Source organism: Apodemus sylvaticus, chromosome 10, assembly GCF_947179515.1.
Source record: "Apodemus sylvaticus chromosome 10, mApoSyl1.1, whole genome shotgun sequence".
Classification (NCBI taxonomy): domain Eukaryota; kingdom Metazoa; phylum Chordata; class Mammalia; order Rodentia; family Muridae; genus Apodemus; species Apodemus sylvaticus.
The window spans coordinates 56607365-56623691 of NC_067481.1; the positions used below are offsets into that span (position 1 = coordinate 56607365).

The window sequence follows — 16327 nt, forward strand, 5'->3', positions numbered from 1 at the left end:
GATAGTGAATGAGAGTTTGGAGCAGGGTGGTAATCAATATGGTTTATATATTACATTTTTAACCTTTATTTTTATGTGTATGGTGCTTTGCTTCCATGTCGTGTGAGCATCACATGTGTCCAGTACTCTCAGACTAGAAGAGGGTATCAGACCCCCTGGGACTAGAGTTACAAACAGATGTGAGGTAGGTCTTCCCTAGGTCCTGTAGAAGAGCAACCAGTACTCTTAACCACTGAGTCATCTCTCCAGCCAGCCACTGGCGCGCGCGCACACACGCACATGTGTGTGTGTGTGTGTGTGTGTATGTGTGTTTAATTTATTGCTATGTATTTGAATGTTTTTCACGCATGGATATATGAGCACCATGTGAGGAGTGACTAGTGCCCTTGGAGGTCAGAAGAGGACATCAAATTCCCTGGAACTGGAGTTATAGAAGGTTCTAATCCAATACATGGGTGCTGGAAATTAAACCTGGATCATCTGGATGAACAGCAAATGTTCCAACTGCTGGGCTACCTCTCCAGCTCCCCTGGTTTATATTTTTAAAGTCCATTCCATCCACTGCAGGGGCAGGCATGTGCGTCAGACAGAAGGCCTATTAGGAGACCATCTTGTGGTTGTAAGATCTGGATGGATGTGTTGAAGAAGAGATGATCAGATTATAGAAAAACCAACAGAATTTGCTGGTGTTGGATACAGCATATGAAAGAAGGAAAATTACCTAGGATGCCTTGGCCTTTGTTTAAGGTATAACTAAAAAGGGGCATCATTGTGCAGTTGGTAGGATGGGGGAAAGTTGGGTAGGAACAGGGTCAGTTTTGGAAGAAGCCACATGATTTAGGGCAGGCAGTTCGAGGCTCCAGCAAGGCATTTGTAACAGCATGAGAACCACAGGGACCAGAGTCACCAGCACACAGACTGAGTGAAAGCCACAGGCTGACGGAGCTCTCCGTGGAGATTATAAAGCTAGCGCAGACTGAGGACCAAGCCTGGCAGCTGTATTGTGTAGGGCGTGAGTGGAGGTGGAGATAGAACTGAGAAAGAGCAGCCAGGGCCAGGGGGAGCAAGCCAGGCATGGCTCATTCCTCAGTGCTGGAAGGCATCTTTCAGAAGGAAAGGGCCAACTGTGTTCAGGACTAAGGGATGAGGAGCACTGGTCTGGCTGGAGGGCCACCAGTGATGTCCCGGGGCCTTTCTGGGTGGGAGGGAATGGAAGTTCAGCTGAGGTGCAGAAAGTAGCAGGACATACACATGGCGTCATGCAGTGTGGTGAAAGGCCAGTAGCTGAGGCTGCACAGGGAGCTGGGCTTAGAACAACTTCTATTTTCTTTTGTTGAAAGAGCTGACAGAGCATGCTCACACTCAGGTGACCCTGTCCTGTGGAGAAACTGCAGGAAAGCTGAGGACAGGATGGTTATAGACACAAGTCTCTGTACATGTGTGCGTGCATCTGTGCATGTGCATCTCCCAGGGTAAAGAAAAGTGGTCACATAACTTTTAAAATTGCAGTCAGGCATGGCAGTCTACACCTTTAAATCCCAGCACCAGGGAGACAGAGACAGGTGGATCTCTATGAGTTCAAGGCCAGAATGGTCTACATAGTGTTTGAAGGCTGCATAGACCCTGTATCGAAAGACCAAAATAAATTTAAAGATTGCATATTTCCTTTAGTTCCTAATTTAGTTTTTAATATAAAATCTTAATAGAAATTTATACAAATATATATAAATGTTAAGCTAACACTGGTTATTGTGGCAACAATATGTGATATACTTTAACATATATATAAGCACATACTTTATGAATACATATTCTATCAAACACATAGGTATTTTTACTAAACTAATAAATATGGACCCTAATTATGCATGTATATCTGATGAATTATGAAGTGAACATATTTATGGTCCAGGTTAAGAAGTAGAGAGTTCTGTGTTGGAGGTGTGGCTCAGTGGCAGAACTCTTGCCTGCCATACACAGGCCACTAGGTTTAGTCCCCAGCACTGAGGAAGGGAGGGAGGAAGGAGGGAAGGAGGGAGGAAGGGGGTGGTAGGGTAGGAAGAAGGATAGAAAGGAGGGAGGGATGGAGGGAGTGAAGGAAGGAAGAGAGGGTAGGAAGAGGGAGGGTAGGTAGAAAGCTAGGACGGTAGATCAGTGGCTCTGGACTCGTGTTCCCTCTCTGTACTTCCCGCTCTCATGGGATCTATGCCAGATTAGTTTTACTGTGTTAAGTAAAGGATGGACAGGGGCCAACTGTGACACACCTGTTGGACTTTATTCCAGGCACAATGAGTAGCTATTGGAGAGTTTGGAGCAGGGCTGCAGTCAGTCTGGTTTATATGTAAAAATGCACAGTTACAGGGGTGAATTTTACCTTGAAGCCATACGGCAGACGGGCTTTCTGTTTGCCTCGTTTTGTTTACCGCCGGTCTTGGGAGGTGCATCTGGTGTGCCCAGCAGTGCATTGTTTACTCTTTTATTTATTTTACTTTTAAATAAAATCAACCCAGAGATTCATAGTTCTCCGTTCAGAAGTTAGCTTGTATATGTGAGAGAAAGGCTAAAAGCAGAGACAGGCACTAGGAAAAAGTGTAAAGGGTGAGGTAGGGATCAGCCTCTGCTCTCCATACATTCACTACGGAGTGCAAGGTTCTGTCGATGCTAGCACAGATGTCAGCCCTGGAGAAATCTGGTCTGCTTGTCAAAGGAAGTGTCTTGGATTACTACAGATTTTCAGTTCCTGAAATACTGGTGGATTCTCTGTAAATCCACGCAGCGTCTCTGTGGGGCCCGCATGATAGATTGTCTCTGGATAGCATCTACTGCTTGGCAGATGGCACCATCTCTTTTACCAATTTTTTCCACATTGTAAGAACAGGTCACATTTTATTCTAGTATGGCTAGAATAAGGAGTTGTCTCTAGTTTGGAGTTACAATCAACACTAACAACTGAGCACGTTTAATCTGGAAATTCCAAATGCTTCAAAATATAAAATCTCTTACCAATATGATGCCATCACCTGTAGAAAATTTCACACCATGAAATCTTGTCTTGTGTACCAGTCATTAAGAATATCACATAAATCACTTTTATGCTTGTGCATATGGTATATATATATCATGCACAAAAGAGTCTCATGTTTAGACATGGGCTGTCTCTAAGAGACCACATTATTCTACCTATCCCAACATCTGAAGAGATTTGAAACCTTCCACACTTCTGGTGCCAAGCCCTCTGGGTATACTGACCTGTATTGCTATGGTTACATCGGGCTCATGTCTTCTGCTGTGCATACACCTGTGTTTCCATTGAGCCCATCCCTAGGGGTGGAATTGCTGGTCTCTGGTCTATGTGCTTACTCACCAGCTGCTTGTTTCTAAGTACTACAGTCACCGCTATATCTGAGAACACAGTTCCTGGGCACATCCCAGAGTGCCAGGCCACAGCAGTGAGTGGGTCAGTGTGGTAATAGAGTCTTCTCGCTGCTTTCTGATTCACTCTCTGGTGTTTGGCATTTTGGGTTCCCACCATTTCACCACCAAATGGAATGATGCAGAAGTGTGTGTGTGTGTGTGTGTGTGTGTGTAAAACCAGTCCAGGTCCTTACAGTTCATTCCCATGAGACTGAGCTGGATGTAGCTGAATCTTGCTTTCACCGGGTATTTCTTTTTCTCTCACATTGTTCTGGCTGCACCTTTGGGAAAGTGCCTATAAACAAGAGAGGGGCTCTTCCAGCTTGTTTATTCCTGTCAGTACCGCCTGTGAGAAAGTCATTGGTCCATCGCAACTCTGTCAAAAGGCATGGTACCATGGGCCACCTCTCTCCCTTGGAGAAATGTTTTGAACACCCTTCCTTTAAAAGGCATCTCCAAAGAGTGACCCAGCTTTTCAACGGGGTTTTCAGAGAAGTGTCAGGCACAGCCCTGGGGATGCTGCTGCAGAGACACAGGCACCACCTACAATGGGATGGGCCCGTCCGTATTAATCCACGGGCTCTGCATCTGCGGCTACCAGACAGACCAGGGCAGGAATGGCAGCTTTCTCCCAGGCTCCTCCAACTGTCCTCTGAGGCTCTCAGATGCCAACAGTGCCAACATCCAGACTTCTTCTGCTTGGATATTGGAAGAGCCCTGCTTTCCAAGGGAGCCTTCCCCCTAGTATTTTGGATAAAAGAGTTTTGAAACTTGTTCTAGAAGTTCTGAGATGGTTGCAAAATCTAGTCTTATCATCAAATCTAGGCAGAAGCAAATCTAACAGAGAGATTTCCACAGGGATTCAATTATCTCTCATATACGAGAGAAGCTTTTTATCTTTCAAAGTTAATAGAGGTGAGTTCTAGCTGGGGACAAGGATGACAAGTGTCCTTCAATGCCCAGGTATGGTCCTGGTCACTAAATGGTCATGGTTACTCCATGTCAGCAGCCCTCTGCAGAGAAACATGGGTTGCCTAGGAATGCTATCCCTTCAGGAGCTCTGGTTATGGGATGTTGGGGTAGCATTTATGCAGAAAGGAGTGGGTCAGTATGCTGGCCAGATTATGTTAACTTGACTCTTGCTAAGTCATTAGAGAGGAGGGAACCTTAATTGAGACATGCTTCTAAAAGATCAGCCTGTAAACAGACAAGCCTGTGGGACATCTTCTTAATTAATGACTGATATGGGTGGGCCCAGTCCATTGTAGGTGGTGCCATCTGTGGACTAGTGGAGCCAAGTGCAGTAAGAAAGCAAGCTGAGCAAGGCATGAGGAGCAAGCCAGCAAGCAGCACCCATCCATGGTCTCCGCAATCTGCTCCTGCCTCAGGTTCCTGCCCTGTCTTCCCTCGGTGATGGGTTATATATGTGGAAGTGTAAAGCAAATAAACCTTTAACTCCCCAGCTTACTTTTGGTCATAGTGTTTTATAGCAGTAGTAACCTTGACTAAGACAGAGTTTACTGGGATTTATAACTCATAGAATTGAGGTATGAGAAGGAGGTGTTGTAGAGAATGAAAGATATCAAACACGTACCTTTACAACTACAGGGAGTTGTAACTGTTTAAAAAAAAAAGAGGAGAGAGAGAGAGAGAGAGAGAGAGAGAGAGAGAGAGAGAGAGAGAGAGACTAAGAAAGAAAGGAAAAAAGAAAGAAAGACCAATCCCAGGAAGTCCTTCCCCAGAGGCTGTTGTAAATAGAGGACTCCAGGGCTTAGGTATCCCTAGCTTGTTAGGACAAATCCTTCTCCTGATAATCATTCTCTGTGGCTTTTCTTGGGTGTTAAAGGTTTTAGTATGTCTTCTTCCTTTCCAGATCTTTCCAGATAGTATTTCACTTGAGCTTGCATTCCCCTTTTGATGGTATCTGGGAATTTCAAGTATTCAGGACTGTGCAGTCATCTTTTTATTCTTTGTTTCCAATTTGGCAAATTATGGTCCAAGAATGAGCTTCTCAAAAGTTATCTTCTTTCATGGAAAAGTTTTTTTGTTGTTATTATTTTATAAGTGCTCTGTGTGCATATGAATTAGCAAGTAGCCCTTTTGAGGGCTTGAGCACTTACTATCATATATGATATTACATGATTGGTTGCTTTATGCCTTTCTCCTATGTCTCTTTAAATATGTCTCTTTTGTTATTGTTTTGTTTTTGTTTTTGAAAACAAAATATTCTGGCTCAGGTTGGTCTTGAACTCATGATGCAACCAACAATCTGAACCTCCTATCATCATCTCCCAAGCGTTGGGTTTATGGGTGTGAGCCACTGAGCCTGGCTTTAGATTCCATTCCCTTCGGCTATAAAGGAGACCATTGAGATCTTCAGCAGAGCTGGGTTTTGACTATGTACTCTATAAATGTTTATAATTGTTGCATAATGTTGGGAACTATTTGGTAATAAGTGTCTGAAAGTTCATGACTATTGGATTTATAAATATATATATATATAATATATAATATGTATAATAAATATATTATATATATTATATATAAGTATATATAATATATATTTATATATACAAATATATATATTTATATAATATATATTTAAATTGTGCTTTTTATCATTATAATTGTTCTTTATCTGTTCTCTGTTTTTTACCTTGGACTCTACATTGATAATTTTGTCTCTTCTTTCTGTATTATGTTTTGTATTTTGTTTGTGTAATGTATACACACACGCACATGCGCGCACACATATGCACCAGAAGGAGGTGTTACTTCCCCGGGACTGGATGATTCTTAGCTGCACCGTGCTCTTAATCATTGAGCCTTTGGCTCCAGCTCCCTGACCTTGAGGTCAAAAATAAAGAGACAATTTTTGTTGTTGTTGTTGTTGTTGTTGTTTTCACTGTGGTTGCTGGGAGGTACAACCAGGGTCCTCATGCGTGCTAGGGAGCGTTGTGCTACTGAGCCCCATCCCCCACCATGTTTCTATGCTTTGTTAGGAGGATTCAGCCCACTGGATGGGAGGAGAGAAACAAGTGCAGCGTCCTGTTACAGTGTTCTTTGCTGGCTTGCATCCTGCTATAGTGTTCCTTGCTGGCTTGCGTCCTGCTACAGTGTTCCTTGCTGGCTTGCATCCTGCTATAGTGTTCCTTGCTGGCTTGCGTCCTGCTACAGTGTTCCTTGCTGGCTTGCGTCCTGCTACAGTGTTCCTTGCTGGCTTTCTTCCTTCCTGGCGTTCCCTCACCTTGGTTGAGTTGGTTGCTGTTTGTTTCCTTTTCTAATTAATTTGCAAGTTCTGCTTTTCTTCCTACCTTGTTCCTGGGGACATTCTCAGTGTTTGTGGATCAATCACATTTCCCTGCCATTATAAGGCTGTAAGAAAGCAGCTGCTTCCTGCCAGGCATTCTGCTTCCTCATTGCCTTCTCTCTACTCCAGTAACCCTGGAGCTGTAGCTCTGCCCTCCCCTGCCCCCTGGCATCCTTCCCACAGTGAGAGGTTTGAAACCCTTTCTCCAGCTCCTTCTGCCCCATTGGGAAGTGACTTCCGATTGTGCCTCAATTAGAATTTCCCCCACTGCTGTTAGAGTTCCTGTCCTGTGCGCCCGACTTGGCTTGAGATGACATTCTGAGGCTGCCTGGCCTTCCCTATGGGCTGCCTGGGCTGAGATGTATTGTGGTTTTGTGTTTGTCTTCTTCGTCCTCTGCCTTGAGATCTCTGCTCTGCCAGAGTTTGTCAGAGCTCTTCAGGCACGTGAGCTCTAAATCCTTGCACAGCCAGAAGTATTTCCTTCACCGCAGTGGGTGCCAGCCTGGCTGCCCGGCTGCCCGGGGGCTCTGCGCTTGCAGTTCTTTGCTTTCTGCATCTGTAGCTGGTTTCCCACGCTCTCCTTGCCCTGGGGCGGCAGGTGAGAAACCCAGGCTGTTCTTTTACACCTGAGTGTCTCTTGCTCTCCCTGGCTGGAAGTTTTTAAGATTCTCTCTGGCTTCAGAGTTCAGAAATTCTAGCTAATGCCTGGGTGTTCAGCCCCACCCAGCCCCCAAAAGCCTTCCTTCTGCACACTCCAGCCTTTCTTTTGGACTTTGTCTTGTATTTCCCTTGATTTGTTGTCTCCTGCTTTCAGACTCCTCTGGTTGTTTTTTGTGGTTCCTGGCTCTACCTCTTTGCTCTCCTCCATTTTCCCTTGTGATTTTGTGACTGCCATTTTGCTCTATGTACAGAGGTGTCCAATCTTTTAACGTTGTGACATTTTCACCTAAAAGTATGCTGGGTTATATTCATAGCTATCCTGGGACAGGTGCAGGCTCCAGGTTACACACCTGCTAGGATGTGAGATAATTCTTACCTTTTTACTGACTCATGGGAGTCTCAGCAGGGACCTTACTACAAGCCTTGGTCAGCCATTGGACTTTCATTCCTACGGCCACACTTCTTGGCCCTGATGCTGTTGCTCTCCCTCAGGGCCACTGTTTGCTCAGCTCTGTGTCTTCAGGAGCTGCTCTCCTGTGTTGTTATTGTTGTTGTTGTTGTTGTTGTTGTTGTTGTTGTTGTTGCTGCTGCTGCTGCTGCTGCTTTTTTTGTGTTATGTTATACTCTGTTGCTAGGTCCTCTCTGTTGTCCTTCCTACTTTGGGGCAGGTCCTCACTGTGGAGCCCTGGTTGGCCAGGAACTCAGCCTTGAAGCTTCCTGAGTGATGGAATCCTAGGTGTGAGTCACCACACCCATGCTGGACCCTGTTGCCATTCTTTCTGCCCATAAGGCTCTGCTTTTCTTCTGTAGAGCAAGGAATACTTGGGGTGAGAGAAGGGACGGTGACTGACTCCTAAGGGATGGTAGTTGACATCCACCCCTTCTCTGGCCAATCTATAGACATTGCTTGAGCTTCTAGGGCACCACAGGGAAATTTGGGGTCAAATTTGTTCTAGGTTGCCTCTGCCCTCCATGCAGAAATGATTGCCAGGCCGTCAGGAGACATGAGAGCAAAAAGAACAATTAAATTAGGAGCAGAGGGGTGCTGAAAATTTTTTTGATATTGAAAGTCAGTGGTAGCTGGGTGGCGGTGGCGGCAGCAGCGGCGCAGGCGGCAGCGGTAATCCCAGCACTTGGGAGGCAAAGACAGGCGGATTTCTGAGTTCGAGGCCAGCCTGGTCTACAGAGTGAGTTCCAGGACAGCCAGGGCTACACAGAGAAACCCTGTCTCGAAAAAACAAACAAACAAACAAACAACAACAACAGCAAAAAACAAAAACAAAAAAAAGAAAGAAAGTCAGTGGTAGAGATCTTCAAATATGGATTGGGGCTCAGAAGCTGTCCTGGGTGCACATAGCACAGCCCCTTTCTCCATTGTTCCAGCTCTGGCTGTCTCTGAGGTTTGCCTGACACAGCAAGTTCACTTCTGTCCCAGGGACTTTGCACCTGCTGCTCCTGAAGTCTGGAGTTTGTCTTCCTCAGATCTCCTCCCTCCCTCCTCCTCCCCTTCCCCCTCCCTCCCTCTCCTTCCCTCTCTCCCTCCCTTCCTCCCTTCCCTCCTTACTCTCTCCCTCTTTCACTTAATTATCTCAGATATCACTTATTCCTCACATCCCACCTCCTTTTCTTCCTGACCCCGCCTTATTCTCTGTAGCATTACCACTGTGTTACACAGTATTTTATGTTTTGGTTTTTGTCAAACCTCATGAGCACAGCCACTTTCTACTTGCATTTTTGTTGTCCTTATGATACAGGGTCTCCCTATGTAGCCCTGGGTGGGCTGAAACTGGCTATGTAGACCAGGCTAGCCTCAAACTCAACAGGGATTAGCTTGCCTCTGCCTCCTGAGTGGTAGGATTAAAGGCATGTCCACTTCAGCTGGTTCTTGTTTGTCTATTTTCCAAAGCATTGAAAAATAATCTTTAGCACACAGTAGACTTTTCTTAAATATTTTTGGGATGAGTTAACAGTTGGATGTTAAGATGTGATGGAAACCCTTAGGGATATTGAAAGTACTTGACCCACTGAAGATGAACTAAGGATGGGGGAGAAGAGGCCCTAAGGCTCCTGCTGGAGGCACAGTGTAACCTCAATTTGGAGATCACATCACCATCCTAGGAATGGAAGTGACTTGAGAATCAAGCTGTCTGTACACTGGTAGGAACAGAGGAGGCATCTCTTCAGTAGCTGCTCTGTATTTGGAGACTGTATGCATCAGCAGACCAGGTACCCACCACAGAGGGGTCCTTTAGGGTCTGAGATGATCACTGTGTCTAGTGCAGGGTGTCTACAACCTCCAGGAAGATGCAGTTTAAGGCTGTAGGCCTTGGGCTGAAGAAAGAGGTGGCTCTGAGGCTAAGAATGTTCTTGCCAAGGATCTGAGTTCAGTTCCCAGCAATGACTTGGCCACTCACATCTATCTGTAACTCCAGTTCCAGGGGACTGACATCCTTTTCTAACCTGTGCAGGGACCAAGCTCACACACCGTATACATATATGTGGAGACAATCACACATAGCATAAAAATAAATAAATGTTAAAAAAAGGAAAGAAAAAGACTGTAGGTCCTCTGTGACTCTCAGGCTCCCTGGATCCCGTCCTCCTTCCTAACTCCCAGCTTCCCAGATGACCCATCTCCGAGAGGAAAGGCTTCAGATCCGGATAAGAGGCTGGCTGCTTGGTTAGCAAGCAAGCACAGAGTGGCTACCTGCTGCTCCTGCTGCTTTTCCTCTTCTTATAGCATTTAACTTCTCAGTTCATCTGAGGCTCTCTGTCCCCACCCCCTCAGGTCCTGTTATGGGGCAATAAATAGATGAAAAGAAATAAAGGGTGCTTCTTCTCCAAAAGGAGGCAAGCTGAGGGGGTCCTTTGGGTGTCTGTTGTGTGGGTTGCTGTCAGCCCTGGCTCAGGGCCCTTTCACACCAGGAAGAAGTGGTTATTTCCAGCGGCAGCCAGGTCCTCTCGCTACCTGCCAGGGCTCCAGTCCACTCCACCTGGTGAAGGGCGAAAAGCCACAGCTTTGTCCTCCTGATGCAAACGCTCCCTCTCTGCCCTTCTCAGGGCTGTGGACAAGGAACAAGAAAACTTCACAGGCACCTCAGCTTCCAGAGCGGTGTTTTATCTTTCCCCAGGTGCGGGGATTGAATGGTGAAGCCACAAGGTCAATGCAAACTGAAATGACAAAGTATTTTGGGTGGAATTAGGTCTATTCCTGGCCAATCTAAAGAAAAGCTCTAAAGAAAAAGATATCAAAAATGGCATGTGAAACCCCCCAACAGGCGAGAGCCCCACAAATCCTCTGCTATCTGCCTGAGGCTGCTCCAGCACTTTCTCCCTTCCCCCTGGGGGCCTGCTTTCTCAGCTGCTAGGCAGACGTGTACTTGTGCCCTTAAAGTCTTATCCCAGCATTCTCTGTGACTTTTGCTCTCCTTGACCTCACACCTGTGGCCTGAGAATCTCAGGACATCTCCACATGAGTGTTTTGTGGTAAAAGTCCTTGATTATCTTTAAAGTTAGTCTCTGTCAAAGACCTTCGGGATTGTTGTAACAGAAATATGCCGGGAGGTCTTACCAATAACAGAAATGTATTTCTCGAGGCTCTGCAGGATGGAATCCGGGCCAGTTAGGTTGGGTTGTGGTGAGGACTCTTCTTTGATGCAGAGTTAGAAAGAACCCTGGTTTTTCTTACCTCTTCTGATAACGGCACTGTTTTAAAGCCATGACCTTGGAGGTTAGAGTTTTGACTTAGGAACTGGGAGGGATGTAAGCCTTTCAGGCCCTGACACTCAAACTCCATCGTCAGCAACCAGCTGCGGGCGCCAGTATCATGCTTCTGTACTTGACTGACTACACACAGCCCACATGGAGTAGGGGTGGGACATGGCAGGCGTCATGCAGTTTTGGCAGTGTGGTGACGGTGACACTGCTCAGGAAAGGCACTCCATGCTGATCATTGTATGTTCTTTTTAGAGGGACTGAGCTGTAGAAAAGAATTAGGAAAATAAGTAATAAAATAGCAACACTCTTCACCCCCTCCACATTTCATCACTTTGGGTATCCATTTCTCTAGCCTGCTTTGTATGTCTGTCTTTACATGCACGAATAGTATAGTGTGTGTGTGTCTGCAAGTTGGACTACAATGCCTTGTAGGATTCTAAACTTCTCACGTAAGACTATATACCTAAACCACTTTCCAAGCTATTTACAGACAATTGCAAAATACAATAAAACACAAAAGGCAACACTGGTAAATTGGATACAATGAATCCTACAGTTACTTTGTTTTCTTTTGGGCTCAGTGTGGGATATGTGACATTCTTTCATTTTAAAGTACAAGTACCCAATTTTGATCCAATTTGAGAGACATTTGGTAAGCATTTTGTCCTTAGACATAGTTAAAGATAGATGATAATGATGTTATGTCTCAGGGCAGCTGACTCAGTGAACCCCTCAGCGGTCTGGCGGCCAGGCACGTGGATCTAGTTAGTTCTCAACATCATTTTTTTATCTGCTGATTCAGTCAACTGCAGGCAGGCTCAGGAGGTGGCATGGACAGTGTCTAGGGAGGGTGAAGAGTACCAAAAATGCACAGATATTTTTCCTTGTGATTACTTCCTAAGTGACATAGCATGGCAATTATTTACATAGCATTTGCTTTGTGTCTGTATCATAAATAATCTAGAAATGACTTAAAGTCTATGGAAGGCTATACATGCTATTGTGTAGAAGGGGTTTGTACACCCGCAGGTTTGCTATCCTCTGGGATCCTAGGTGCAGTCCTCTATGGATATCAAGGAAGGCTGTGCCTTCTTTGCCTGTGGCTTTCCCTGTAAGTTTTAAATGTGTACATGAATTCTGTGGGATAGTGGATGAAACCATTGGTAGCCTTGATGGCAGGACCCCTGTGTATCTGGCTTGTGCTATGGTCACTGTGCCCAGACTTAGACCTGGCACGTGATTGCTTGAAGGCTGGCACTGCATGTGTCCCTTAACAGGCGCTCATGGTCTTTGTGTTTTTTCAGGAGGAGTTGAGACCGGGCCTTTGGTTCGGGGAGTTGGTGGCCGAAGTATCAGCATGAAGGCACCTCCTGCTTCCAGATCCAGGCATGGGCCCTTCAAGACCATGCCCCTGAGGTGGTCCTTTGGACACAGGGAGAAACGTCCAGGGGCATCCGTTGAACTGGTGGAATACCTAGAGTCCAGAAGAAGACCCCGCTCCACCAGCCAGTCCATTGTGCCGCTCTTGACACGTGCTGCTGGTGGGGATGAGACGTCAGCTTCACCGAGGTCAGATGTCACCCTTCCTGCTAAAAGTGAAGACAGCGGTTGTGCCATTGGACAAGGAACGACTGGGGTGCCCCTTTCCTCATGCCATCTCAACCACCATCCAGCCCCAGGGTCCTTAGATGACAGTCTGCACACTACCAGGACACGAACAGGGAATGCAAGTCAGGACATCAGGCTCCCCAAAAAGTTTGACCTGCCCCTCACTGTGATGCCCTCAGTGGGGAATGAAAAGCCAGCACGTCCCGAGGGCCAGAAGATGACAACCTGGAAAGGAAGTAGCCAGGTGGGAAGCCAGAGTAGCCCGCCTTCCCCCTCCACTGGGTTGCTCAGAAACTTTAAGGACAGTGGCCCAGGTACCTTACCCAAGATGAAGGCTAAGGCTGCTGTGGAGGAAAGGGCCCCTGACAAAGACAGGGGACAGGGGACATTCACTCTTTTGAAGTCTGTGTTTTGGAAGAAAGAGCACAAGAGGACTGCCAGGACTGAGAGCTCACCACCAGCGCCCCCAATCTCCCTGGCAGGTGACCGACTGAGCTCTGCCATGAATGAGCAGGCTCAACGTTCATCCCCTGCCCTCAGGATGCGGGAGAGCCCAGCCAGGGGCCTGGGCAACCATGTGGAGAGGGACATCCGATCTGCACCCAGCTCTCTCCACCTGCCCCGAAAAGCCAGCAGGCCCCCTCGGGCCAGTACAGCTGGCACCTCACAAAGGACCATTCCTGGGGAACAGACTTCTTATGGCACCCTGCAGAGAGTGAAATACCACACCCTTTCCTTAGGTCGAAAGAAATCCTTACCCGAGTCCAGCTTCTGATGGGACATTTCAGTGTTGTGTGAGGCTGGCATCCCTGGGGCTGTGCACTCAGAATCTAGAGGCTGCTGTGTCCAGAGTGGATTTTCTAGAATCCAGTTGACTTGTGGCCTCCAAAAAGAAAGAAAAAAAAAAAAGTTTGGTCCCTGTAATTGTCATATTCCAATAACCCAGTGTCAGCGTGGTTGGGTTCCCATTGCTGGGTTTTGATACAGCCTGGCCACTAGACGGTGCTGCTGAACCCAAATTATCACTACAAGGCTAAAATTAGTATTTGCTGTATGTAAGTCCAGGGCTGCCATGGTCTACTAAAGACTGGTGTCACGTCAGATACTCACTCTCAGGAGCTTGCATGCTTCTAACTTACACGTCCTACTTCTTTTCTTCTTTCCTCCTCTCCCTCCTCCCCTCCCTCCTCCCCTTCTTCTTCCTCCTCTTCTTCCTCTCCCTCCTCCCCTCCTTTCCCCCCTTCTTTTCTTTCATCTTTTTTTTTTTAAATAAAGGGCTTGTAAGGAAGATCTTTTCCTTTTTGTGCTTCTCTTGGGTAAGTGTCAAAGATCCCAAGAAATGAAAAGAATAAGAAATAGAATGTGACAGTGGTGGCCAGAGATGGGAGAGATGTGACTGATGTTTCAGGAGAGTATTTAATATATAGCAAGAAAATTGTATTACAGCTTTTCAAGGTTATTTTAAAAAGATAACTATTTTGATACCAGAATAAAGATGTGTTTTTTAAATATGTGAGATCTATGCACAATTTTAATAAAAATTGTGTCTGTGAAACTTGCAAATGGCGTACTGAATTACTGAGATTTGAGAACAGACTCACTTCATTCCTGTTGCGATGCACAGTCAGTCACAGCTTGTTGCTGTCAGAAAGCAGTTGCCTGTGTTGTTTCTGAAACTTGAGAGGGAGAAAGCTCTTCATTAAAATTATTTGTGCCTCTGCCTGTCCTTTTCTTCCCTTCATTTAAAAATGTTTTAAATTTGTATATACTTTTGAGACCGAGTCTCACTCTGTAGCCCATTCAGGCCTTGTATTCCTGGCAATCCTTCTGCCTCAGCCTTCTGAAGGATTATAGGCATGAGCCACCATGCCTAGCTTTTGACTTGCTGTTTCTGACGGAGACTAAGGCTTCTTTCTCTCTGGAGGGAGCCAGCACCCGTGAGGCTGAGGCAGCCTGGTTGACTGTGTGCTCCCATGTGCTTCTCATTTGCCTGCACTTCAGGGTCTGGACTAGGAATACCTTAAATTTCCTGCAAAGACCCAGGACTGGGGCCAACAGAGGCTCACTGGCAGCCTCACAGGTAAACATTGTCTGGAGGGTGCTTCCTTTCTCATGGGATATTTCTTCAAGACTCCTAGCCACAGGAATGCAGTCTTCCCCCAGACCACAGTGTGGGCTGTTGCATGTCTCCGCAGCCTTTTTTTTTTTAACAGAAAGAATAGGATTCCTTCTTTTCCCCGGTGAGAAAGACCATTTGCCTTTCATCTAAGCAACAGTTGCAAGATGAAACTAACATAATCAAGAAGCTGGAAGACCCAGCTACCTGAACCCCTGAGGGCTACAAGTTCCCTAGCAGGCCCATGTGTTTCCATTCTAATAGCAGCCCACGTTTCTTCAAGTCTTCAATTGTCACGTGTGGGCAGTGTGGGAGATGTGGCTGATCATTTGCTCCTGCTGACACCAAGCTCAGTCTCACTTTGCTCTCTGTAAGTGGGTTCTAACTCAGGCTTGCACCCGGGCCTCTCTCTTGTAATGATCTAGATTCTGGGATTATGAGAGTCTCCCAGTTGTTTTAAGAAAAAAAAATTAGTTACACTGTGTGTGTGTGTGTGTGTGTGTGTGTGTGTGTGTGTGTGTACAATGGCACCTTTGTGCCACAGGGCACATGAAGAAATCAGAGGACAATTTATGGGAGTCAGTTCTTTCACCATGTATGTCCCAGGGACAGACCCTTGTCATCAGGCCTTGGTGGCAAGTGCCCTCATCCACAGCGCGGCCTGCTGGCTCTCTTTATAACCCTTTGGGGCAGGTACTATCTGCTTTACAAAAGAGGAAACTGAGGCACAGAGAGTTTAGTTCACCTAAGGTCACACAGCTATGAAGTTACCAGAGCCAGGATTTTCACTCACTGCCTACTCTGAAATAATCAGTTCAAACCAAATTAGGGCAGGCAAGCGTAGGGGATGGTTTAATAACCTGAGACTCTACTTGGTTTGGATTATACACACACATACACCAGCAGTAGCAGCAGCAGCAGCTGCTGCCGAGGCAGCAGCACTCACCAATTTGATTGGCAGCTGAGATCCTTTCCATGTATATGGACCCCCCTAGGAGCAGTGCACCTGACAGCCTCAGACCCCCACCTAACCGAGCTACACATACGCCCATCTCTGCACAATCGGGCAACTTTCTCCCACTCTAACAGCAAAAGAGCTTATACAGTTTCTGTTGAGATATATCCCCAACTTATCAGGAAAGAATGGGAAAGGCAGATCCAGTTTGAACTGGTCTTAAGAACATACACACCAAGGCAAAACTATCCTCAAGTAAAGTTAGAATTCCTACCATCTTAACCTGTGCATACTTGAGAATACATATGATTAAAATCAGGTGCATTATGGGAAGAGACATGCACCAGTAGGAAAAGGATATCATGGCATAATCTACCAATCAAAACAGAGAACCACCCTTCTTGGACCTTTTAGCAACCAAACTCCTCCTTCTGAGCCCCATAAAAAGAAGCCTTAAGCAATAAACAGGACCCAGAAGTACTCTCCTGTATTCTGCTGTCAGTCTTGATAGATGTCAATTCGCTGCCTAATCTGAGATTCACTTTGA

The 16327-nt window shown here is 46.1% G+C and overlaps 1 protein-coding gene across 2 annotated transcripts in view; it reads left to right on the forward strand.

Annotated features, from left to right (window-relative positions):
- Usp43 (ubiquitin specific peptidase 43) overlaps nucleotides 1-14387 on the forward strand; it is a 63512-nt gene extending 49125 nt beyond the window's left edge. For both annotated transcript variants that reach the window (XM_052197048.1, XM_052197049.1), the window contains exon 15: nucleotides 12406-14387. In XM_052197048.1, coding sequence (XP_052053008.1) covers nucleotides 12406-13484 — 1079 coding nt within the window. In that variant the 3' untranslated portion in view covers nucleotides 13485-14387. The remainder of the gene's footprint in view (nucleotides 1-12405) is intronic.
- Nucleotides 14388-16327: the final 1940 nt, after the last annotated feature.